Here is a 25,505-nt window from a genome sequence, read left to right as displayed (position 1 = left end):
AACCAAAACCTAAATATTAAAATTATCTTTATGGAGTACTGTGGAGTGGCCCTAAAGGAAAAAGAATTCACAAAACTGAGCGGCCCACTCCTTGTACTTCAAACTTGTCAGCTTTGTGGGGTTTTTATTGTTTAGTTTTTTGTGGTTTAGTTTGTTGGGTTTTTTTAAGGGTTAGAGGCATAAGCCATTGAACTACCAGATAAGGGCTGAAATAAGATCTGCTGTTGAGGAAGAACAAGGTTCTCATACAATTTAAGAGATAACAAATTGCAATGTGGAGAAGAGTGATTTTCTCAGAGACAGGGGAGGAAGGGGGGTGGGGAATGGGACATGAGAAGGCATAGAATCTCACAGTGTTTTTTTAGACGTTCTCCACAATTATATTTGTGTTGAAGGGCCTCTCCTTCCACAGAAAGAGAGACTGCTCTTTCTCTCACCTGGTTCTATTTGTGGAGAGACTACTGTTCCCCATTTCTATTACATGATCTCATCTATATAATGGTCACGAAAGGATTTCCTGATATTTTTGCATTCTACCTTCTTAAAAGGCAGTTCCTGGCAGGAGATGGTGAATCAGCTGCTGAAGCAGCAGCCTCTGTTGCAGAATGTCAGGACTTCTAGAGAACATGAGTGAGGAAAGTAGCAGATGAATGCAGCAATGGAATAGCAAACATGATGTTTCAGGCACTGAAGAGAGAAAGCATTTCTCAGAGAAACCCACTGCAGCTCAGGGAATTCATTCCATGAGCCAGCAAACATTGCCTGGAATCATGCAAGTCCACAAAAAAAGCAACGTATGTATCATGAATACCTCTGTAAATCCAAATTCACAGAATTTTTAACACCAAAGAACTCAGGGTAAAAATCGGTTTGTCCGGGGCACACCCCACAAGCCCATTCTTCACTGACAGTACAGTTACTTCAGGACCCTCTCGTGGAGTCCCTTCCCACCTAGACACCTGGTCAGCTTTTCCCTGGAGATAGTTAAGGTGCCCATCCCGGTGCAAATGTATCCAGCTTTAGCCAAGACCAGTCAGAAAATCTGCTTTCTACAGGATATCTTCGTGTTTTCTTCTGTTCTAGCACAGATTCCCAATCTCTGGGTGACAGGTACTCTAAGGTTGTAACTCACCTGTCTTTTCACGTGAAACATAAAGGAAGAAAGGAGTGTCCTTTCTTACATGAAACATAAGGGCAGAAAGGAAACCAGTGCTTAGTAATGGTAAAATACAAACACATGCTTAAACCAGCACCAAGAGCACAGTCCCATTTTTTTTCCTTAGATGAGTTTCTTAAACACTCAGTGTCCCCTTTTCCTGCTGTCCTCTCCCACACTTGACTGAACAACACTCAGCTACCAGTGTGTGGAAAGCTCATGTTTACTCACAACATTACATCCTTACCCAGAATAAGACCTGATGATTATGAAATTCTTCTATTTTTAACTCCTAATAAATAGAAATATGCATTCCAATACTGTATTTTCAGCTTTTTATGGGTCCATTGCTAGCTCAGTGGCAAGAATAAGGAAATATTCTCATAAGTGAATGGCAGAAAATAATGACCAAAAAAAATTACAAAATAACACACGTATTCTCGTGTTCGATCCAAAATCTTCAGAATGTATGCATACCTCATGACAGACTGTGTGACAAAGTATCTACAGACTGAAAAGACTGGTAAGAGAGAGATCGAGATTTTACTAGCCACAGCAAGACTTGGTGCTCCCCTCACTCACCATGACAAGACTTTCCCTGCTACTAACAAGAGTTAACTCTGCAGCAGAAAAATCTGTGCAGCAATGCTGAAGTGACTCAAATACTCCTAATAGACAACAACAATGAATGTCATGGATATGATCCAATGAATTAGCAAGGCACATACACACGCAGAAAGTATTTTTGAAAGCATATTATTTGGGTTGCAAAGTCAAGAGGTCAAAATGTAGAAAATGCCAGATTTGAAGTTGCCTGAAAGCCAAACTCAGGTGCCATTTGCAACTGCACTAATGATAAAGTTGCAATGGTTGCAAAGTGTTCACTTATTCCACATCTGCTGTTTTACTCCATCAACTCCTGCCAATGATAACATAACAAAGAACAAAATGAAAACATCCTTAAATCTCTCATTTCCAGCATTAAGGTGTTTGACTTTGTAACCTAACGAAGCCCGGAACAAATGAGGTCCTCACAACATCAATGTTATAATCTCCTTGACATCATTACAAGAGCTACTATGGTGATTTACAAAAATGGTCCTCGTGTTGTCCAAAATTACATCTTCAGGATCCAGTCTTATATTTATCAAAAACTTAGTTACAAGCTTTATCACACTGAACAATCTAAATAGTGTCTTCCCTCAGCAATGAAAAATAAATCTAAAAGTTGTTCATTTCTTTTAGGTTTCGACTCTCAAAGTCTAAAGTTTTCCCTGGCTTTGGGAGTCTTCTGGACCTGGTGCTTTATTTTTCACTTACAAATCCTGAAAGTCCATGGCAGTGTCACTTCCTAATAGATCCAGCCATCCACTGGTGTCATATATTAAGTGAGAAGGGGTCTGTGTAATTAGAAATAAAGCAAAATCTTGCTGGGTTTTTTTCTTAAGGTATTCACTGTTTTTAAGCACTCCTAAGGGTTTATTGATGTTCAAGATGTAACTGGGCAAGATACACTTTATTTCAACACAGGAGTGAACAGACTCCATATAGGTGCCATGGTTAAACAGTATGTTGTCAGACCAGGTTATGTGCCCTCATCCTCCATTCCCGTATTTTTTACCCAAATATATCCTGAAAGTGTGAGCTGGTCTTACACAAAGAGTGAAAGAGCAAAAGGCAGTCAATTTCCTTTTCATTCAAAACAAACCAGGACAAACTAGGAAAGAAACTTTTTGACTAATTAACAATTTCTTCCCCCGGTTCCTCCCAGAAAAATGCAACTGTCATCCCACTTTAGATTTCAATGTCCCTGTACAGGCACAAAATACTAGCTCAGCTAAAAGTTCCTCACAATTGTCCTGTACCTGTGCTTTCGGCTCCCAATGCTTTATGAGTTTTAGAAAGAATACAGTCAATGCTGTGGTTTCTGATGTAAAACGAAACCTAATTTGAGACATCAAAATCTAATTGCTATTCATAATACTGAATATTCTGCTTTGTTATATTTAATTTACATTACAGTTGATATTAAAACTCAGTTTTATTATCAGACTTAAAACTGAGGTCCTTATTGAAGTAAATCTCTCCCTAAATCAACAGTGTTGCCCAAAGAGTGTGGATCAAAACCAGTATGAAAGAAAAAGCCCACTAGCTCTCACATACACACAAAAGAAATCTTAATAATTTCCCCATATCTCTGTAAAGGTGCAAGCACAAGGGCAGCCTGCCTCAGTAAATTTTTCCACTCACTTTACTTTTTTTTTCAACTGATTTTGTTCAAAGTACTTTTAGGGAAAAAAAAAAAAAAGAAGTAAAAAGATAAATACACTTCAGCCAGAAAATGCCAGAAGAAAAATATATTCCAGCAGTCTTTGGCCAACTTAGACTTGAAATGAATTTACATCCTCAAAACACCTCTTAGTTGTGTTACAATTTTCTGAAAACTTATTGCACACATTTTTCTTCCAAAATTCATGGGAATCTTTTTCTTTACAGTCCATTCTTCACTCGCATGCCTTTTTTCTCTTTCATTGGAAAATATATCAATTGCTTATTTTAAAAAAAAAAAGTGTTTTGGCATGGCTGACCTGTAGAGATACAGAGCTAAGCAGAGTCAGTGAATCCACTCACTCTGATATGCACACATGATATGCAATTAAAATCTCCATTCACATTCCTACGGGGTTGTCAATCAAGAGAAAAGCCTTTTTGACAACACCCACTGAAGCGTACCAACTAACTGCTGAACAGGAACTTAAACAGTAACAGCTTTTGTTACTAGCAAGAACGGATTTTACCAAGATTGGGCTCAGTTTCTAAAGAAATAATTATGTTAAAATTTTGGGGCTTTTCATTAAAAATTAAAATGTGTCACAAAGCTATTGTGTGTGAAGCTATCATATTATGTAATACATGAGGGTTATCAGATATATGTGGAAAAAAAAACCCTCTAACCTCTCTTGACTGTAGGAAACAATTTATCCTTTCATACTTAGAACAATGAACAATGATTACAAGCTCGTTTTTAGTGAGAAGTGAACATTATTCTAATTGCATGTTGTCTATTTGGTAGGCATCGAATATCTTTTATAACATTACATTATAAGCTGCCCGGTCACTAAACTAACACTAAATGGCCTGCTACTGCCAAAAATGATACTGCGAACAATTTAATACTGACACACTGGAAAATGATGTGGCTCAATTATAAGTATTTGCAACTCCTTGAAAATATCCTGACTTTCAATTTACAACAACAGAAGAAAAGTGTTAAACACTGAAGATGCTAACATTTACTTTCTATTACCCAGTTAGATAATGCACAACACATAGGAGCATTAGAGTACTTCCAAATCCAATCTGTAAAGGTAAAACCAGTAAAAATAAATAGGTTGTTAGCAATCTGCTGTTTGTGTTTTGAGTACTAACCTTGAATTACAGTTTTCAAACATGCTAATATTATTAAATATTGAAATACTTGCCCTCTTGCTTATCACACTCCATAACTGAAGAGAGAGCAGATGCATCCTGACTATTAACAGTCATGACAAATTGCCTTACTAATGAATGTTACACACTGAAAGTGCCATAACTGATTAAACCACAATTTCCCACTACCAGATAGAGAGAGACTTGGGAACTCCAGCAGTGGACAACTCTGATGTTCTGCCAACAGGCCTTCAGGGCACAGTGTGGTATTTAGAAAAACACACTGTAAATTCCATATGAATATATTCTAAAAGACTATGTGTATACAACAGGTTTTAAAGAACATTAGATGAAACAGCTTAGGTTCGTAGCCGATGAGCCATGCAAAATGGATGTGTTTTAACAATTTTAGAATCATTACAAGGCTGCATAGGAGAACATTTCTGTTGGGTTCCTCTGCCCCTCTCCCCACCTCCCCAAACATTGCTTGTGCTTTGCTTTCACATAAAATCTTTCTTTTGTCAGTCTCTTTGTCGGTGCAAAATTGGCAGTGGTTCAAATTCAAAGTACTCCTATTCATTTACTGACCATTAAACCAATGTCATTCTAGTTCACATCAGCCAGAGAGCTAAGCTCTAAAAAACATAAAAGACTTGCTTCACCACTGACGAATAATGTGTACATTTTTACAGAGCTTAAACCTTAATGCTTTGCCTGAAACTAACAATACAGTATACCTTATCATTCCTTTTTCACAAGCAGGCAGCTGCTGAAACGCTTGCCACTTCAAAATATCAATTGCTTGCCAGAGTTGTCCTCAACACACCCTGTCAAACTCATGTATATTGTGCAATGAAAATGGTGCAGGACTGAAAGCTAGAAATTGTGTCAAATTCTGCTGTAAGGGTATGATGTGCAAAGAACAATGTATGACAACCGTAGAGACTACAAACAATAGCAATGGAGCCAGACACTACATATATCACAACTGTGCCTGTACATATTTTATTGTATGTATTATATATTTAAAGCATGACAAATGTGTCATTGTAGCTATGTGCTACACCAAATAGAAACCCTTCAGCTAGCTAAGCTTTTTCATTTCTCTTGATGGAAGTGTAGTGGTATTTTTCTGCCCTCTGAACATTTGTTTGTAAATCACAGAGCACAAAAAAAAAAAAATCAGGTTTTCAAAATGAGTAACAGAAAACAAAAGACAATCCTACAAGAAGAAAAAATGAGATTTAGTTCAATTAACACTTTTGTTTTTCTCTATGGACACATAGCCAGGCTACCTTAAAGAATATCTGAGGCTATGCAAGACAAATACAATATCACTGCACCCATAAATTACAGTGTGCCTAATTTTAATGTAGATAAGTCTGGCCTATTGATTTGCATGTTTCCCTGGCAAAATGGAAATCCCATGTGAGTATGTTCTTTGTCTGTAGAAAATGCATTTTAGAAAACCTTTATGAATACAGCAATCTATGCTAAAAAGGAAAACATAAGTAACTAGTATAAAATTACATGTGGAACCTAGAGGAGGTGGTGCTCATACACACGCATGTACACATGCATCTCTGTGCACGCATGTGAGAATGTATTACACAGTCACATAGTTTTTTAGCATGTTGTTAGAATTTCTAAAAAGAGTCTAAAGCAATGAAAATTCAGGCTCTAAACAGAATCTTAAATTAGCTGAGGAAAGAAATGAAAATTGCCAAACTAAGTATCTAAGTAAGTTAATCATAAAGTGACCATGGAATGCTAGTCTTAAAGAAACAACACATGGTTGTGATGAAAAAGAAGTATTTAGGAGGAAAGATGAGCGCAACAGCCCAGAACAGCATGTAGGTTGCAAAACCTGAACACACAGTATTCCATGAGGGTCATTAACTGATATAATCCTAACCAAAATGAATAGATACACCATTAAGGTGTTAATAAATATTTTGGAAAGAGAATGGGTGTTTTAGGTGCTCCGGGTTGCTGACCTTTGCTGTGTTTATTAGTGGGACAATGATGCATTATTAACACACAGCAGCTGTACCTGAACTGCTGCCATGAACATAATAGCCTTTTATAGCCATCAGGGGAGTGAGATAGGAGGCCTTTATTAACCACTACACATGATTAGCACATTATGTGAACTTTAGTACGCAAATTATCTCTTATTGAAATATAATGTTTATTATAACTAATTGTAAACATGATTTAAAAAACTTCTCAATGCAAAACTAAGAGTTTTACTGCCGTTTAGTGAATAACTCTCTCAGCCACTAAAATAATAATTCTTCTTTTCCTTTGTTCAACCTGTAAAAATAACTGTGCCTCACAAAAACTTACTGCACTATGATAAAAACACCAAAGTAAATGACTTCCACATCTTGAATATTATTCTTCAGAACCATAAAAAAAACATAAACAGCTATTTCCAACACAATTAAGAAAACTGCTAGTGAAGAAAAAAGAACTTGCCTTATATTTTCCTATAAAGATTACAGGCAGTTCTTAAAAGAATCAGTTTGCCAATACATTTTCAAGAGTTAACTTGAAAAAACAACACCATGATTTACTTCAAAGAGCTTAATTTTGGGTAAGATTATCCCATTAGCCTTCGCAACTGAACACAGCACTGAGAGTCCATTATGAGCAGTCTTTTATGCCCTAGCAGAAAGTCATTAACATAAAATAAATCATTAGCTTTGATATTAAGCCTCTACTATCTGCAGGTTTCTATGACTAATGCTCACAACTTTGTCTGCCAAATGATCAATTATATTTTTTGAAAGGTTATCACCCCTTTTCACCATTATTTTTCCCTTTACTATTTATTATTATTTCAGGTTGATGCAAACACGAGGATTGTATGAGAAACAAATGTTTTCTCTTTTTCATGAACACAAACGTACACACTTTTGGCAACTGTGAATAGAATATGACTTTGAAAACCCAGTTACTTATAGTACAGGATAGAAATGATGTATTCTCAGAGTAAGTTCACTTCCTTCAAACTAAGTAATATATAATGAAGCAGAAATCTGCATATGTATATACATATAGAGTAGCATAGATACAATAGGAATTTACATGTTTATATAATCTTCTCTTCTGGCAGGAACTGTCTGGATAAATCTTTTGCTTCATATTGCAGACTTCATACTTCCTTTACTGACCCATTTCCCTAAGTACAGGTTATCACTGTCTGATTTCAGAGTTCTGATTTCTTCTTGCATATAGAATAAGAACTGGAGTTCACTGCAGATTTTCTTAATATAGTAAAAATACATACCAGCTACAGTAACTTTCATTTAACCTTTAAGACCATATAATCAACAACAACAATAGCAGGAGACAAAAGCACTACCACAGCAGCTCAATTTCCATGCTTAGCCAGCACTACCTTTGAAAAAAGCCACTCGTGCCATTTTTGATTGGTAGAGAGTGGTTTAACAGTCAAGAATGTGAATGCTAAAACATTCTGACATTTCCACTAACCCGGACTTGTCAGATGCTCATGTAATTCAAGTACGTTTTGCAACTTAGAAAGCAGCGTGTTTCTTGGGAGGAAACCATACTACAAGGGTCTATGGCAAATCAAATAGCAGCCCAGGGAGAAATACTAAATGAACAGTTCAGGAACAGTGTTAGTGTATGTGCAATTGAAAGATAAGATATAAATATTATTAGAGCCATATGAAATTCAAATGATAAAAATAAACTACTTACTGCAAACATAAGAAGCAAAAGAAAACCACAGACACTGCAAATATTGACTGCACCAAGATGTCTGCTGAAAAGCAACTTTAAGTTTGAAGGTCTAAGTCAAGATTTAAACATTTTATTCCACGCTCTGACTTACTAACCAAAAAACCGATCACTACCGATGAACATAGAAGGCAGATATTCCAGTAGAAGGGGGATGAGAGTTTCTTCTGTGCACTCGCTGCTGTGGCAGGGCAGTGTTTGTTGCTGCTGCTACATAATCTGTGCCTAACCATAGAATAACGCAACGCTGCCGTTTTCGAACTGAACACTGTAGGGAAAAGTGTTATGACCAAGAAAATCTCATTTGGGTTGATGTGAATTCCATGCCTGAAAGTATTTTGGAAGCATTGCTATAATTAAGAGTCATTTGGCGAATCTGTTATAAACCGTGTTTTGGAGTAGTTTGTAACTCAACATTTTTAATGAGAAAACATTCCTTGGGCAGAAAATCGGTACCTAGTTGCGTAACGAAAACAGTTAGAATAGACTATTTCAGTTGGAGGGGATCTACAGCAATCACACAGTCCAACTGCAACAACAAAACGTTTAAAACTAGGCTATATTTCAAATAAGTATTTCAGTGTATGCAGTCCATGCTAGACATTCAAAGAGCATGTGTCCTCTTCAAAAAGATAAACAAAGCTGCCACTAATTGCCTCTGCTGTCAGTTCCAGAAGCCAAGGTCTGCACTGATCCAGGGACTACGCTCTCACCATGCAAAGTGGTGCTTTCAGGTCACTCTTGAGCCGTGCTGAGAGTGCTGTCAAAGGAAGCTCTTTACTTCCAACCTCTAAGCTTTGTTATATCTACCATCAATACGGGATTTAAATATCCAAGAATTTTTATCTAAATCCTACCATGACTAGGATAATTCTCTTCTTAAACATAAATTGTGTTTTAAACATAGCCCGTTTTCAAATGCTTCTGTACATTCTTAGCAAGACAAGACAGTCCTGCTAAGATGGGAATCTGAGGATTGGAGAGTACTCAGTTCTTCCCGGTAAACATGCCCAACAAGCCCCAAATTCAACAGCTGTGACTGCCCAGTCTTCCACATTATCAGCGTCTCACATGCAGCTCCAGCTGCTCTTTCGTTTAATGTAAACAACAAAGGTACTGCGTATGTAGTGTAGTGTTTAGCTAATTCAGCATTCTTGGTAGTTTACTGCTTTCACGTTTTTTTTCAGAAGACCTCATGATAGGCTGATGGAGGCTAATGCCCTAGAGTTGAAATGCATCATTCTGTAAGAGAATAAAACATAATTCCTCTCAAGGAACTGATGTTTGGCAGAAAGAAAAAAAAAAATTGCTTCAAGGGCTTTCGTTTATAGACATCTTTGAGAAAGATTTCTCAAAAGCACATACATAAATTGTTTTCTTCATTCCACTAAAGTTGGGACCACCTCTTTTCTGAAACACTGGAATTTAAGGAGGCACACTTGAGGCTTGCCCACAACTCTAAGACTACATACTAAGGTCTAGTAACATAGGAAAGAAAAGTCCATTTCCCTTCTTCCTATGTGATATTTTTGAAACTAAAACACTTAACACTTGAAAATCAGCAGTCAGCCATAATGCAACTATTTAGTCTTTCCTTTAAGAAACAGCAACATATTTAAAGTATGATTCTAATGCAGTGGAGGACAAGGTAGTTCTCTAACTGGAAAAAACATGTCCAGAATAAACAATATGAGCATGATCTAAAATGCTGCCAAAACAGTAACACAGCATTTCAACTTTAGAGCTGCCCTTCAGAGCACTTGCCATAATTCTGAGTTTCAGATAGAGACTGGATAGAACCATGCCACTGTAAATAATGTACACTTTGTAAACAGCCATGGAACATTTTATTTAGAATAGTGTCTATGGTAGATTAAAGTTTACACAATAAATTAGTCTAAATGCCGAGTATAAATACATGCACTTTTGCTCTGTGGAACTCTGATTACGAGTGGGATTGTTACCTCCTTACAAAGCACTGTATTATATCTCCTTATCCACTTCTACCCAATGTCACTCTGCTTTTTTCATTTTGAAAGGTTTTTCTTCCCTCTCCCTCCTTTCTCCTCTTTATTTCTCTTTTTAAAAACAACTACAGTCTATCATTTTACCTCTGCTGTCTAGCTGTATTTTTCCACTGCACTGACAACTACTAGTGAATACAAGAAAGATGAGTGGTAGGCTCCTGTATTTTTGAACAAGGTAGCAAATCACAGAAGAATCCAGTGCATAATTCTGCAGGGCTAACCATTGGGAGCAGTAAAGACCATTATTTTCTGCCTACTGTTGGCAGAGGTCAGCATCCCTGTCATTAGCTGTGTCAAACTATAATTATATAACTGCACTTTATGTGAGCAGATATCTGAAAACACTGCAAAGTTGCAAGTATTAAAATTAAAATATACCAATCCTTCTTACAGTACTGATCAAAGCAGTCTTTGGAAATGACACTTCAATGTGGAAAGCCACAAGGCCGTTATTTATTGCTCTCTACATAAACATTTAAACTTATCCTACTTCTTCAAGCAGCTCAAAATCACTGGCCATTTTCTTCTATCAAATTAAGACACTTGGATTATCAAAATTATTTCTTTTATAGCATTCAACTCAATTACGGAATGTGATGTTTCCAAAAATAAACTTCAACTGAACAGACTACTTGCATTAGCCTGCACATATCTGAAATGCAATTATGCTTCAAGTTTCAAGAGTCAAGCAGTACAACCCCAACCCTAAATCCGTCCAGTATAAGAGCTCCACTACGTTATTTCAAAGGCTGACCTATATACCACAGCATACCGTCCATTCTGTCTGTTTGTATAAGAGATACCACACACAGTTGTCATAACCAACATTGTTTGCATTGTTCCTTCACTTTTCTCTCTTCATGGGTAATGCAAGAGAAACAAGGAAAAGCCTGCATAACAATATATGCAGAATATAACGAGCTTTCACAGCAGATACAGAAATATTAGGCTAAGATGCTTAGAATGCTACTTTAGGTTTATAAAATAAAGATCTAAGCAGTCTTCTGAAACAAAGCCTGCCAACTGAAAATTGTAAGATAAGAGGCGATTGTTTGAATCTACATTATTGCATTTTCATTTGACTACAGAAATGTGCACTGTCAACATCTCCCATGCATGTGCCTGGGAACTTTTATGCTGTGAGTAATCATCTGACCAGGAAAAAAACTAGTGCTAACAGAACAATTAGAAAACCAAACAGGCTAAGTATTTGTGGAATACATTCTAAATTACCAGCAGCTCAAGTAGACTTAAAATGTAAAGAATCAAAGTCTGGCAGATTTGTAAAAGAAAACACAGCAGCAAACCCCAGGTATGAAACAATAGGGCCAAATCCTCTAATACCGGCCAAAAGCAAGTTTTAACTAACTTTACAAGAAGTAAAATCCAGTTTTGAATGAGTTTTGCAGGTAAAGACCTAATGAAGGTCACCATTCTGACCCAGAGCGTGGATCCATCATACTCCATCATCTCCACCTCTTTTCCTGGGAGAGATCAAAAGCAAATAACTCAACCAAACATACTGAACACAAAATTCTGCAGGCCTCCTGCCCTTCAAACTCCCTAATACACACAGCCTGAAAATGAGTGACAGAGCAATACTGTAACATGACGACATGTTTAGAACAAGTCAGATAAGTTTTCCCAGCAATGTTAATCATGTTGCGTGAAGGGGGTGAAAAATGAAATGTTCACTAAATGTATGCCTCCAAGGGGCCTGGCAAACCTACTCTGTCCATTTAATGTAATCAATGGTCAGTGTCAAAGACATCTGAAAAAGACATTTGTTCAATACTCTGTATCTTATACTGAAACATTCTTGGTAAGTCTTTTCCAAGCATAAAACATATGTCTTATGACTGTGCACTTTTAAGCACATTATCAGTTCAGGCAAAGTGAAACAGAAGAGTTGCAACTTGTCTACAGAATGAGTGTCTCATTTGCATTTAAAAAGAACAGTTTGCTCCCTCATACATGGCATGACTTGAAAGAAGCTTTAGCCAGCTAGTAAAGAAATTCTGAAAACGACTTTCTAAATTAATTTATTCGATTTGCAGTGCAATACACCAAAAATTATTTAAGGAACTTAATTGGAAAATGATTTAATATATTAAAGTAATTCCTGATTTTCCAAAGCATTTAACTTTTAAATTAAATCTGGCCCACTATCTCAAGAATGATGACTGAAATGTGTATTCAAGTCATTACCTTCTTTCTGAAGCTTTAAATCATTGATAGGTTTAATAACGTTTGTCCAGTTTCACTGCCAAACGGGTCGTCAAACACTTCGGTGCTTATGTCATTAATATCAGCCCAAGCTTCTCACATGGCAACACTTCACTGTTACAATTTACAAAACTGACAATAGAGAAAATAACAGCAAGCCACAGATGAAAGGCAGCAGTAGCCCCATGATTACCCATGAGCACTAACAAAAAAATAGTGCACACGTAAATGCTCCTATGCAGCTGAACTCTTCTTGCTGAACAAAGTTCACTTCTGGCACAAACTTCCCATCTATAGGGCAGGTTTGCCAGATGCTGCAAAACAGTTACTTAAAACAGCGCTAACAGTCATACCTCTGGGATCTCTCTTGAAATATCCTTAGGCATCCACCACAAAGGGCCAGATTTATCCCTGGATTCTATAACTCCATTGAGTATATGTGAAATGCAGCCAGGATGAATTTGGTCCTTTCTGTTGTGATTGGTAGATGCGACCATGTGGGAAATCTTTCCGGAAAACTGAGAGGGCTTCACCCGGGCGCCGCAGCCTCCGCGCCTCAGCACGGACACACGCTACTTTGCTGTTTATCTCTGAATCGAGGCAGCTGCCCGGCATGAAAGGGACGGCTCGGAGCGTCTCTCTGACACGTGAGACCGTCACAATAGCCGGGCGCGGGACCGGGATGTCCGCCGCGGGCCGGGCCGGGCCGGGCCGGGCCAGGCGGGTCCCCGCGCCCCCCGGTCCCCGCCGCCCCCCGCACCCGCGACCGGCCCCGCGGAGCCTGCGCACGGCGGGGTTTGCGCTGCCAAAAGCCATCTGCTGCCGCAGCCCGCCACGGGCTGCCTCGGCGGGCTCCCGAGCGAGCGCCCGAGCGCGCAGGTTTGAACGCATCGCTCTCTCCCGGCTCGCTCCCCCCTTGGCCGGCGTGTGCTCAAAGGAGTGCTCCGGGCAACTCGCACTTCCCCGATCGTTTCCTACGGCCACCGTTTTATTCATGTGCAAAGCCCATTCCGTAACAGCAGAGAAAGTGCAGCTCATGCATAAAGCACCAGCTGGCTCAGGCCACAGCGGCAGTAACAATGCGGGAACCCCAGCCCCCTTCCTTGGCAGGAAAAGTCACGCAAAGTGCTCCGGGATCGCAGCACCAAACTCTCGGAACCGGACTCGGGATTTGGGCAAGCGGGGGCCTCCTCTGCGGTTTCTCCTTCCCGAGGCTCGGGAACCTAAAACTTAGCTCTCCTCAGGTACTGACCCTATTTGCAGAGGTTTAATCAAGTTACAGAGAAATTGATAAGGCAGTTACACAGCCGGGACAGTGTCGAGCAAAATGTTCTGAACCGACTTGTCATCACTATACACACTTACTGTGCATATAGAGAGATGTGTATGTATGTCACACACATACACACACAGATACACAAACGTGCTCTCGGCACCGCCAAGTACCGCTTTGACACAATAACTGCGGGGCAGAGTTTCTGCCGGTTTGTGGGGGGCACGATCCTTCTCATTAACAGTAGCCCTGGAAATTCAAGTCCCCCGCATCAGCATCCCCGTCCACGCCGTTTCTCCGAAAAGATGTTATGGAAAATGCCACCCCCACCCACCCCCCCGCTCCAGCCGCCCGCCCCCAGACTACTCCGGGGGTTTAATTTGGGGTGCCTGCGGGGGAGCCGGTGTGTGTCCCGGCGGCACCGCTCCGCGGCGGGCGGCACTGCGCTCCCCAAACCCCGGCAAGTGCCGCTGCCCTCCCTCCGCCTCGCCGGGGAACTTGGTGCGCCGCTCGCCAAAGCGCAGCGCCCGCTCATGCAACGCGCCGCGACAACAGCACACACCGACAGCACAGATAAAACACCTCGGACGACACAAAACACGAGTCACCTTGTTGCAATAGTAGGGGTCCAGGCAGGGGGAAGGTCCCAAACAAGGCGTATCAGGAGCGGCTGCAGGCTGAGGAGGTGGTGAATAAAATCTTACGTCCATTTCACTAAAACATCAAGCAAACTCCTTTCCTTTTCTTTTGGTCGTTAATGTTGGTGCAAAAAAGGGGGGTGTGTGAGTGTATGCGTGTGTGAGGGAAGGGGGGGACACACAAGACTGAGAAGGATAAAAAAAGAGGTGCCTGACTTCAGTAGTCAAACACCTTCCCTGCCTCACATCCGTTTGTGGTTTGTAAAGAGAGAGAGGAGAGAGGAAAAAAAAAAATCTCTTCCAAAAAAGCACCGGTCTGCAGATGTCTGCGAGAGAACCCACGAACCCTCCTTCTTCTACGGCAGGGCAGGTAACTTCGAGTACTTATTGTTTCCCCCACGCATCGGCACCGGGGCGCTCGCTCCGTGCGTGCCGCTCTTTATGGGAGTCTCAGAGTTGGTTCGCTTCTCCCTCCCTCCCTCCCTCTCGCTCGCTCCCTCTGTTCTTTTCCCGTTCTTTCTATTTTATTATTATTGTTGTTGTTGTTGTTGTGATTGTTGTTATTTTTTATTTGGTGGGTTTTGGTGGCGGTGTGTTTTGGTTGCCCTCCACAGTGAGGAGTGGGCCCTTGCGGGGGGGCGGGGGGGATAAAGGGGGAGGCGGCGACAGCAGCCGGGGCCCCCGCGCACCCCCGGAGGGAGCGGAGCGACGAGGCGCTGGAATGGCCGCCCCGAGCCGCCCGGCTCTCTCGCCTCGCCTCGCCTCGCCTCGGCTCGGCTCGGCCCGGCCCGGTCCGACTCGGCTCGGCTGGGCTCGGCTGTGCGGGCGGCGGCAGGGGACGCACCGCGCTCCGCCGCGGAGCTGCTGCTCCGAGCGTGCCTCACACAAAGGGGCCGGCGAGGGAAGAGCCATTTGCGGCCGCCGGGGACGGGGCTGGGAGCCGCGGAGAGGGGGCGCTGCCGCGCCCGCCATCCCGCCGCCGTCCCCGCCCTTTCCCACTCGCCTTCCGCGGCCGGCTCCTGGCGCCGCCCGGCCCCGTCCCGTTACTATGGTATCTCCTCCGCGGCGGGGCCGGGGGCAGGCGGGAGGGCCGGGTGGAATTGGCGGTGGGAGAGCCTCAGTGCGCCCGCCTCAGGCTGCCAGTGTGGCCGTCGGCAGGTCTTTTGAGGTGCCTCTGTGAGACCCCCGGCTCATCTCCACGGCCTTGTAGCTTAGATGGGATCAGGCTGCCCTGCCAGTCCTCTCAGGTTGACTCGGTCGGGCTGCCAGCAGAGTCCATAGTCTTCAGTCCCAGCAGAGTGGAAGCCATCGCCCAGAGTTTGTGGTGGCAGAAGTACGCTGTGATCCCTGTGCATGCCCCAGAAACCAGGAAACAGGCAGAAAGTATAAAGCACCAGTGAGATACCTCGTCAGCCGGGATCTGCCCCATTAGATCATGGTGCTCAGGCCTGCCCCTGCTGTGGGCAGCAGTGACAGCAGGCATAGGAGGGAAACTTGAGGAGATGGGCAAACTGAGAGGGGAGGAAGGAAGGGGAAGAGAATGGGGCAGGGAAAATGAGGAGGAGCTCAATTAGCTGCAAACAAGGGTGCTGACAAAGGAAAATTGGGAATCCAGTGGGATGCTGGAGAGAGACTGATGAGCAAAACAAGGTTTAACAGGCAAAAACAATGAAAGAAAGGGTGACTTCAAGACACCATGAGCAATCCCACTGGGTTTCCTGCTGAATCGCTGCTAGTTTTAATCAGAACAGAAAGGACAGAAGAGAAAGAATATTGGAAGGACACTGTACTGATCTTAGATAATGCCCAACAGAGGAACTGTGTTATTAAAAAAAAAAAGAAGAAAAGAATGATTTTCTTTAAATAAAACCATGTTAGTGAATGCCACAAAAATAAGCTGAGATGATGACGTTTAACAGGAATGGTTACGTTTATCAATACTCAGGAACTTTTCCGCCACAAAACAGTTGAAATCTGAAGAACTTTTAAAAGGATTTGTAATGCACTTTGTCACACAAAACTGCCTTCTCGTCACTGAAAAAAAAAGTCCATGGTAAAGATTTCAAGGGGATTCAGTATTACAGGGGAGAAAATCACAAATTTCAAGTGAAGAAATCACTGTTTGTGTAAGGATAGTATGTGTACATATTGAGATGTATAACCTGCACCTCAGATATTTTGATATTGTAAAGAGTCCTTCAAGATAACGTTAAATCATGACTTTCTTCCATGTCAAACAACCTGCTTTCAGTAAAGTCTAATTATCTGGGAAAAAAACATAAGTAATGTAAACAAAACTCTAGAGAAAACAGGTTTGAAGCAATATTCCCATTTCAGGATTATTTGATCAAAAACATCTCAAAAGATTTTTGGTTGTCAGTTCAACACAGTTTAAGTTTGATGGTAATAAATGCTTTTCTTAAACATACAATTACAAAAGGATCTCACTTGCTTTCTTTTTAATGATGTTTGAAACCCTTATGGCCTTGGAGAAAAGCTTGAAAACATGACCTAGAAAAAGCTCCAGAAAGCAAAGAAAAAGACATTAACATATTTAAAGAAAAAAAAAAAAAAGGAAAAAAAAAAAACCGTCATGATTTTTTGGCATCTGACTCATTATTTTGCATGTTTGGGATTAGACATTTTGAAAGTTAAAAAATCCTAAAAAAGACTTTCCTTTGCAAGAAATGTACTTGACGCCTGACAGATATATCACTGCTGCAAATGGCTGATATGTGGACCATAATTTGACAAAGTGAATGGGAGACAGATTGCAAGCTCTGTATTGAAAAGCTGCTGTTGAGAAACTTGTTATTCACGGACAGTGGATTAGTTTTCAGCTTGTTGTGGAGAGAGGTGGTAGAGATGTACCAACTCCAGATGCATTGGTCTAGGCAACCTGGTGTATGCAGGCACAGCAATGCTAATGCAAAGCTAGAGTGTCAATACCAGAATGATTAGAACATCTGATAATGAAAAGTAGAGAAGGAGCTTTTTATTTATGTGAAATATGTCTGACTATTGCCTTAAGAAAGGCTTCAAGTTCCTAGGAGTCTGTAGGAGTTTACAACTGTACCATTTGCTTTGCACAGCACTTCAAGTTATTTTCAGTACTTAATGATGCAGGCCCTGAGAGGTTATAAAATTTTTGCTGCTACTTACAGAGATGATTTAATCATTGAGATGATAAAAACACCTGAGATTTGTGGTAGTTATCTGTACAGTTTGTAAAAATTAAAAAGCTATATATATTAATCCATTAAACATTCTTTTGTTTTGTAGGGCGCATTTTCTCTAGGGTTTCAGAATAAGGTATTTGTGAAGACCAGAACCGAAAATGTTAATGCTATTGTAGGTTTTGCCTCTGTGGACTGAGAAAGCAAGCCCCTTTGCGGGATAATTCAAAGATATATCAAACTTGGTCACTTTAGCTCATGGAAGTGCATTTTCTAGAAAAAAAGTTGCAACAGATTTAAAAGAATGAATCAGTTTTTAGAAGCTTAAAAGGAAGGAACATTTGTTCAGAAGGGCATTGAGTTTTAAAACCATTCAAAATTCAAGTGAATGTCTCCAAAATAGTCTTGAAAGAGGTTCCTATACCAGCAGACGAGAACAGTGTCATTGCTTTTCTTGCATAAATAGGAACAAATGCTTTGAGGAACATGATCTATATCTGCCAATACTAAAAAAGTTATTCCTTTAAATGCTGTCTGCTGGAATTAGACTACGTAGTGTGAATATTCTCCATGCAATGGAGAACTCATATGGCATTCCTTACCAAACAGCATTGTGGATGCAAGAAGTCTACATAGCCAACTGGAGACCTAAGGCAGTCATTAGATAGACAAACCATAAATGGATCAGTAACTCCACTGGGCTGAAAATAGCTGGAGGAGAGAGATGGGGGTAGGGAATGGGGGGAAGTATTGTACACTCTTGCCCTCAGTTCAGGCTGTCACGCCTAGAGCCATCGTTGAGAGAGTACTGGTAGGGCAGACCCTTGGTGTGAACCTGTCCAGCCATTTGCACATTCTCATTGAGGCTCTGCAGTGGTCAGACAATCAGAATTAAAGTAAACGAGTAAGTAAGTATGTCTGAAATGACAGGTTATTTTCTTGAGCGCCCTAGTGTCTGACCCAGCTGGTTTGACTAGTGGGTTGGGGAACCATCAGCAGGCATAACTCATGCTCTCAGCCAAAGAAAAATAGAAGTATCTTAGTTTAAAAAATAATCTAGCCGAACATCTTTTTGTTTTAATCTGACGTATATATACCCAGTTTTATTTGGTATCTCCAGATGTCTGATCATCTATTATAAAGAGCAGACTTCTTGATTTTCCTACGAAGAAGGAAATGTGAGACTGTGGTGATGGCTTATTATTTATTATATATAGGCTAGGCACCACAAGAATCTCATCATGAGACTGGCTCTTCTTTAAAGAAAAGTTTTCTCCTATGTATTTTTAAAAGCAGTGGGATTGGAAAATCATTTTGCTTCTTGTTTTGTGAGCTGTACTTCGGTAGCCAGGAGGGACAGATAAGCTAAAAGGAGACCACTGAGATTTTGCTGAGAAGAGCCTTAATGCTGAAATTTTTGATTTACTTACTAACTTACAGGACTGTTTACCTTTCAGAACAAAGGTCAATGCTTATCAATTTCTAGATAGTAGTTAATTGAATAATAATAGGATGAAGGGTCTGTCCTTTTGTGTGGATGTCCTGTTTCATGTTCTTAAACTGGGTATGACACTTGGATCTGGGAAGATGCCAAAGATAAAGATATTAAGATTACAGAATATTTTAAACAAATTAATTTGGTCTTTTCATCAGAATGAACTCAAATCCTTTTAGAAACTGATTCATTTTAAGTGTCAACATTCTGTGTGTGCATTTATAAGTGAGAATAAATCAATGTGGGAAAAAGATTTTCAATATGGTATCAAAGCTTAATAGTGGTGCTATATAATTCAGAGTATTTAAACAGTTTGTAAGGCTACCTAATAGTGTGTCAAACCAAGTGTTGCCAAACATGTAATGAAAAAGGCAGCTATTTTACTATTTTAGTCATTGCTTCTGTCTTGTTTAATTTGTTTGTGCTGAAAAGGATGGGCCCCAAATTATCACACTTGTCTGAAAATAAATTGTTTTCTATAAGAAAGTAAAGATCTCTTTTAAAGTTAAAGAAAGCCCCTGGCTTTCCTTTTGGTACAAAGCATAGAGTAAACTTGAGCATGGCCATATCTTCTCGTTCCAAACAAATGATACACAGCCAATTTAACAGCTAGAGGGGGAATAGGCACATGGGCTAAAGTTGAGCTGTGTTTTGCATCTCAGAAAAGGTTCTTACATGCTCATCTGCCATTGCCCACATTAGGAATTAAGCACAAAACATCTCACAGAATCAAGAACTTAAATAACCATGAGAGAAATATTAAAATGTAAAATTCACCTTGCATATTTGCAGCTTTGATCCATTCCCGTATGTTTCAAAGACACTGACAGCTGGTTCAGTTCAAGTTACCAAATTTAATGTGGCCTTTCAGACATACAAAATGTAGGCCAGTCTCAAAAGAAAACATTTTGCTGGGCCTTAGAGTCAGGTTATTTCTCATGGTCAGAGAAACAAAGAGAAACATGAAGTTCCTTTTTTCCTCTTCCTATATTTCCTATCTTATCTAGTGATTTTATATGAGATACGTTGTCCACATGGTATGCAGGAAGGCTCAAAAATACATCACAGTATGGTGTATGCTAGTTCTCAATTGCGAGATATACCCAAGTGCTAAGGTTGCCAATTTTCCACTCTTTCACTTAAGTTGTTAAATCAGTCATGAAACATCCAGAAGTATAAGAGATCAGGAATTTTTGATTTCATGCTGTTTTTTTCTGAATTGTACTGGAGGACTGTGCTGAGGTTTCAGAGACTTAGACTTTTTTTGAAGAACAATTAATTTTGCAGTTTAAAAAACCTATCCACAAACATTTTGGTTTTTTCTCCAAAAAGTGAGTATTTATATAAATTGTATAAATGTTATCTGGCACTATGTCTTATACAGATGTCTTGATAACAAATCAGTATAAATGGTTGATAACATTAAAAATACCTATCTATATCTGCAGGTATTTTACAAATGTACATATGAATGTTTTTGTTGAATAGTCATGAGAAAGAAAAGACTGAACAGAGGACTGGTCACAACAGAGACAGGACTAGCCTGTATCACTAGTTTTTCAGTAGCATTCAAAAGAGAATTCCCATCTGCAAGACAGGTGATTAATGAGTTTTCAGTTCAGAACAGTGATGTCATCATTATCCACTTTGATAAACTCCCAAATAGAGGTGAATTGCCCCTGCATGAGCTCTCCTGGCACAAGGAGATCTTTACATATTTCCTCTTTTAAAACCTCTTTTTTGTGCTCTGCTGTCTCAGATGTTTTTTGCTAGGGAAAAGTTTTCATTGTCCTTTATATTCTTTCAACAGGAGATTCCCAACCCACTTTGTAAAAAAGTGGCCTATGTACTTTCTTTTAGGTGATTTTAATTAGTACTTCAAGTTCAAAATTATAGATGTTAATGAGATAGAGAGATCCAAACTCTTGTTCTTTCTGAGTACATATATATATATATAGCAGAGAGTGCACAGAGTAAGAATTTATTCTTAGGTCTAGAAGGTATTATATTTTTCTTTTCACTTTATTTTTTTAACTAGAGAAAGTAAAAAGCAAAATGACTTGCTTGAATTTATTCTCCTCCCTTATAGGCTTATGTTTACAATCCGAAAAGCACCACGCAGGGGGCACAGTTGGCATTTCAAGTGCAGAAGGCTGTGACTGAGGTATAGTAAAGCTGTGTTGGGAGTTTCCATTAGAGCTTCCTGTTGTAGCAAATAAATCCAGTCTCATTCATGCTTGATAGCTGATACAGATACGTCATCCACGTCATCCACAATCAGTTTTTAAGGAGTGTGATAAACTGTTGGACCACTGGCTTGAGAAGAAAATTTCCTTCTTTGCTGAGACTTTGTCACTTTTCTGGTGGATCTCCAGGAACTTTAGATCCCCTTTCTAATAAGGTTTTTTTCCTCAATGCAGCTGTCGTTCTCAAGTCTAATAAAAGCTATGTCTTCCTTTTCTGGGCTTTCTAGTTTGACAGTTTCTTGTCATAGCTTTGTTCCACAATAAAAAATAAAAAACCTCTGTGTGTTAAAGAAGTCCTTGGAAAACTCTAAGTGATAGAGTCAGCATTTACAGAATCACAACAGGTCTAACTGACCTTGGCAGCAGTAGGAGATCACCGTTTCTCATGGATGAGCTTTTCTTGAATGTCTGTCTTTTGTGCTGTATAAGGCAGAAATACCTTTTCTGGATCAAGGCTACTACTTTGTGCTCTTTAACAGAGATTGTCTACTATTGTTAAATATTATCTGTTTGAGGAATATCTTCATTTCCCTTAATCCATGAAAGTCTGTGTCTTTTTCTATGGTATATTAAGCTAAATCTACATCGGTGGTATTATTTTAAAGCCTTATATTATTTTGTTGTGGATTATTTGTTTGAGGATTTTGTATGTTTTACTTATATCACAGTCAAACTGCAAAGATTACTGTTTGTGGATGTCCTCCAAATCATCTCTCTCTATTCTAGCTACCAGAGAGTAATCAACATTGTTTTCTTGTTGGAATGACCACTGTCCTGGTTTTTTAGGAGTTTACAGGAATACCGGTTGAAGGGAATGAATAGTCTATATTGATTGTTTATCTTTAAAAACAGACTCTTCAGTAGCATGTGTAAGTCAAACAGAGTTGAATATACATGTTAATCAGATTCTATGGAACATGAGGAGGGGGAGCCCCAAGCCATATTTGAAATGATCAGGTTTCTAACAATTTGTTGGACGCATATAAATTTATAAGAGCTGCATGGAGGCAATTGACTGGCTGCATAATGCACTGGCAATAATTAAGTAAAAACAAAGAATGATTCATAATAGAAGAGAATAGGAAGAAACTCACACTTGTTCACAGCTGTAGAATGTAGAAAAAAAATACCCATCCTCCCAAGATACGCTTACCTCTCCTCACAGCAGAATTTCCCTGCTTTGAAGTTTTATTGAGAAGACACAATTTGCAATTTGCCCAAGAAGTCAGCAGGCCCAAACTACTGTGCCAGAGGGCAGGGAAAGGTGGTTTCAAAGCTGGAAGCCCCCTGGAAGGATGATCTGCAAGTGCCCTACTTTCTTTTGAATAAAGTGTGACCTCCACTGGTTGTTGTATTCAAGAAGAGGGGAAAAATCCTATCATGGAAGAAGGTCCCAAGGCATTTTGTGGGGCAGTCTTAGTTCAGTGTCACCTGCAAGTCTTCTATTTAGTTCACTGGAGAGATATGGTATTTACATATGTAGAAGTGGAACTGCATGGGGGGCAGGAGAGAGCTGAAGCATGTACTTACACTTGCAGAGTGTCATGTGTGTCTTTCCTCTGCCTGTCTCTCATGAACATGGGATTTGAAAGTTATGCATTAAAAAATAAAAGTAAAAATAGTCAGTTGCTGAGACTAACAGTTAAGTACTTTTGCTTAATTTTTCCCCAATTTTATGTTTCTATAAGCACTTAAAAAATGAAATTATTAAAAAAGAAACAAAACTAAAGAAACCCACCAAAAACAAACAAATAAAGAAACAAACAGACTGTCCAGGGCAGAATTTAACCCACAGAGGGGATGCAAACTGAACCTTAGAGTAGAAAGTACCTTTAAGGCAAAAGAAAAGATATTTAAGGAACCTGAGCATTAGTTCATTTCTGCTACGATGCCTTGCCACACTGAGAAGGAGAGTAAAGGGTAGGAAGACACAATATTTCTAAAATTCCATGTCTTTGTGGATTTAAGTCAGACTCTTAACCTTATTTGAATATAGTATTTTTGCAGTTTAATATATTTCATACTGAATGTATAAAGAAGATTTAATAACTGTCTCTTAGCTGTGGTTTATCTCTACCTCTGAGAAAGCCAAAATGAGTTTCTAGTGAAATGGCTGAAAGAGCATGCACGGTAAGTCTTCTATCAAATTATTTTCAGTCTTGCTGATTTGTAAAAGATCTTTCAGAAAGATTCTGGCTTTCCATGTAGAATGTTAAAGTTTGATTCTGTGCCCAAAATTTATAAAACTAACTACAAATAACCAGTGCCATCTTCTGCTTTTTAAAACTCCTGAGTTTACTTGCTATACATGGAATTTGTGCTAGTATTTAATGCAAGTTTTTCCCTCAAAAAAGAAAATTGTGTTATAGTGTTTTGCATATTTCTGGATGTAATAGCAATTAAATATCTTGGAAGAAACTAATCAAATCCCCAGGCTCCTCTGCCTTTTTGTTTTTCAGAAGTGCGTCACAGATAAAGGACTAACTTTGTGAACACACTCCTAGGGTAATAAGGACACAAAACGAACAATGCTTATGTAATTAGTCACTAGACTCAAGTGTTTCCAGGATAAGATCTTCTGAAGTATCATAGCAGAAATATAAATGGAATACTTAGAGTTGCTGTTGTCAACTATTAAAATTGGAAGTATTTCTGCAGCATTTCAGATTCTCTGCATAGTTTTGCATCAGGTGTTCTTGGGAGTTGGATTGCACAAGGGCAGTTAACTGCTTTCCTCCCACCCCAGAAGCAAAGTAGTTCACTGGCACAATTTAAGGCAACAGAGGCAGGCTGGACCAGTCTGCTTGTGTTTGCCCTGCTTCCCTAGCCTTTTGCCTATCTTAAGTGATATAAAGGCATCTCTTGAAAGTGCTGCAGATGTTATTCAAATTTTTAATAGATTCAGTTTCCTAACATTCCAACACAAACATTGGAACATGGTAAAGTTGAGTTGACTGGACATCAAAAAGTATAAACTCGCAGTGTTCATGCAGTAACTCTCATGGGATCACTGCTGCTGAAGGTTGGTCCTACAGCCCTTGCGTATTACTATGTATCTTCCAGGGCTTCCCAAAGTGCTCTCCATGCACACCCAAAAAGGCCAGATAATTTCTCCCTTAGCGTAATGGGAAGAAAATTGTGGTGCACACATTATCACACATAGCTTAGGGGGTATACTGCCATAATTATTAGCACTGCTTCTAAGTCAGGAGTTAGTGCAGGCACAGCATCCAGGTAGTATTAGTGGTTCTGCTTTGGAAACATACTCAAATGTGCCTCTGTGCCATCTGATGTTTCTGGTTCAGGAGAATCTCTGTGTTTTCTTGTCTTCTTGAACACTCAAAATCAAGGGTTAAGTTCTGCTTTTTTGTTTAGTACAGCTTGATTCATTTGGGAGTTGTCATTTGTAGCATAATGAAAGTGTGGTTTTGCAATAAGTTTCATCAAATTTAAATCTCTGCTGCTGCTGCTGAAAATGGTGGCAATGCTCTCCATGTCTCCCTGCTTCAGCTGCATCTTTCTGCTGCCTCCCTAGGGAGAATGAGGTTGCTCCTGGCTTCATGGTCAGGAGCCATCTGAAAATTAGTGGCTCAGATCTCAGGTGGATCATTTTGGTATTTTTGATCTGGCTGACTCTGTGGCAGCATGAGAACTGATGATGAAACAAAAGAGTATTTACCTTGATCTGAGGCAAGGAGGGAGGGAAGGATAGAGAGAGTGGGCCTGCCTCTTGGCACAGTCCATACTTAGGTTAGCTCAAGCCAATAATGAAACTGCACCTAGGAGTCTGCTTGCTAAACTCAGAAGTGAACTGTGCTTCTGGAATTGAGGAAGAGCAAACACTGGAAAATTCCAATGCCTTTTTTTTTTTTTTTTCAAGACTTACTTTCTGTAAGTAAGTCTTTCTGTAATATCCAGAGAAATTGAGGCAGAGCAATCATACAGGAAAAATAAATAGGAGTAGATATTGAGTGGAAACAATAGTAAGAGTTAGACACCTCACATAGATCCAGTTTTCCATTTTTTTTTTACCATGTAAATCCCCTAATTTTCCCTAAAACATTCTTT

At 39.8% G+C, this 25,505-nt stretch overlaps 1 protein-coding gene and 1 long non-coding RNA gene across 4 annotated transcripts in view; one reads left to right on the top strand and one right to left on the bottom strand.

Annotated features, from left to right (window-relative positions):
* Positions 1-14,709, bottom strand: part of TOX (thymocyte selection associated high mobility group box) — a 221,569-nt gene extending 206,860 nt beyond the window's left edge. For 2 of the 3 annotated variants that reach the window (XM_027892733.1, XM_027892735.1), the window contains exon 1: positions 12,963-13,225. In XM_027892733.1, coding sequence (XP_027748534.1) covers positions 12,963-13,106 — 144 coding nt within the window. In that variant the 5' untranslated portion in view covers positions 13,107-13,225. Of the gene's footprint in view, positions 1-12,962; positions 13,226-14,490 lie in introns of those variants that run through there. The other variant, XM_027892734.1, reaches the window with a different exon arrangement.
* Positions 14,710-14,777: 68 nt separating this feature from the next.
* Positions 14,778-25,505, top strand: part of LOC114061869 — a 26,101-nt gene continuing 15,373 nt past the window's right edge. The window contains exon 1 of the long non-coding RNA XR_003572239.1: positions 14,778-14,890. This is a non-coding gene — a long non-coding RNA (uncharacterized LOC114061869). The remainder of the gene's footprint in view (positions 14,891-25,505) is intronic.

The sequence above is a fragment of the Empidonax traillii genome, unplaced genomic scaffold, assembly GCF_003031625.1.
Source record: "Empidonax traillii isolate 1590-97213 ecotype Southwest subspecies unplaced genomic scaffold, ASM303162v1 scaffold365:size559728, whole genome shotgun sequence".
NCBI classification, from domain to species: Eukaryota; Metazoa; Chordata; class Aves; order Passeriformes; family Tyrannidae; genus Empidonax; species Empidonax traillii.
The sequence above is the reverse complement of the archived record's forward strand: the minus strand, read 5'-3'. Positions and strand labels throughout refer to the sequence as shown.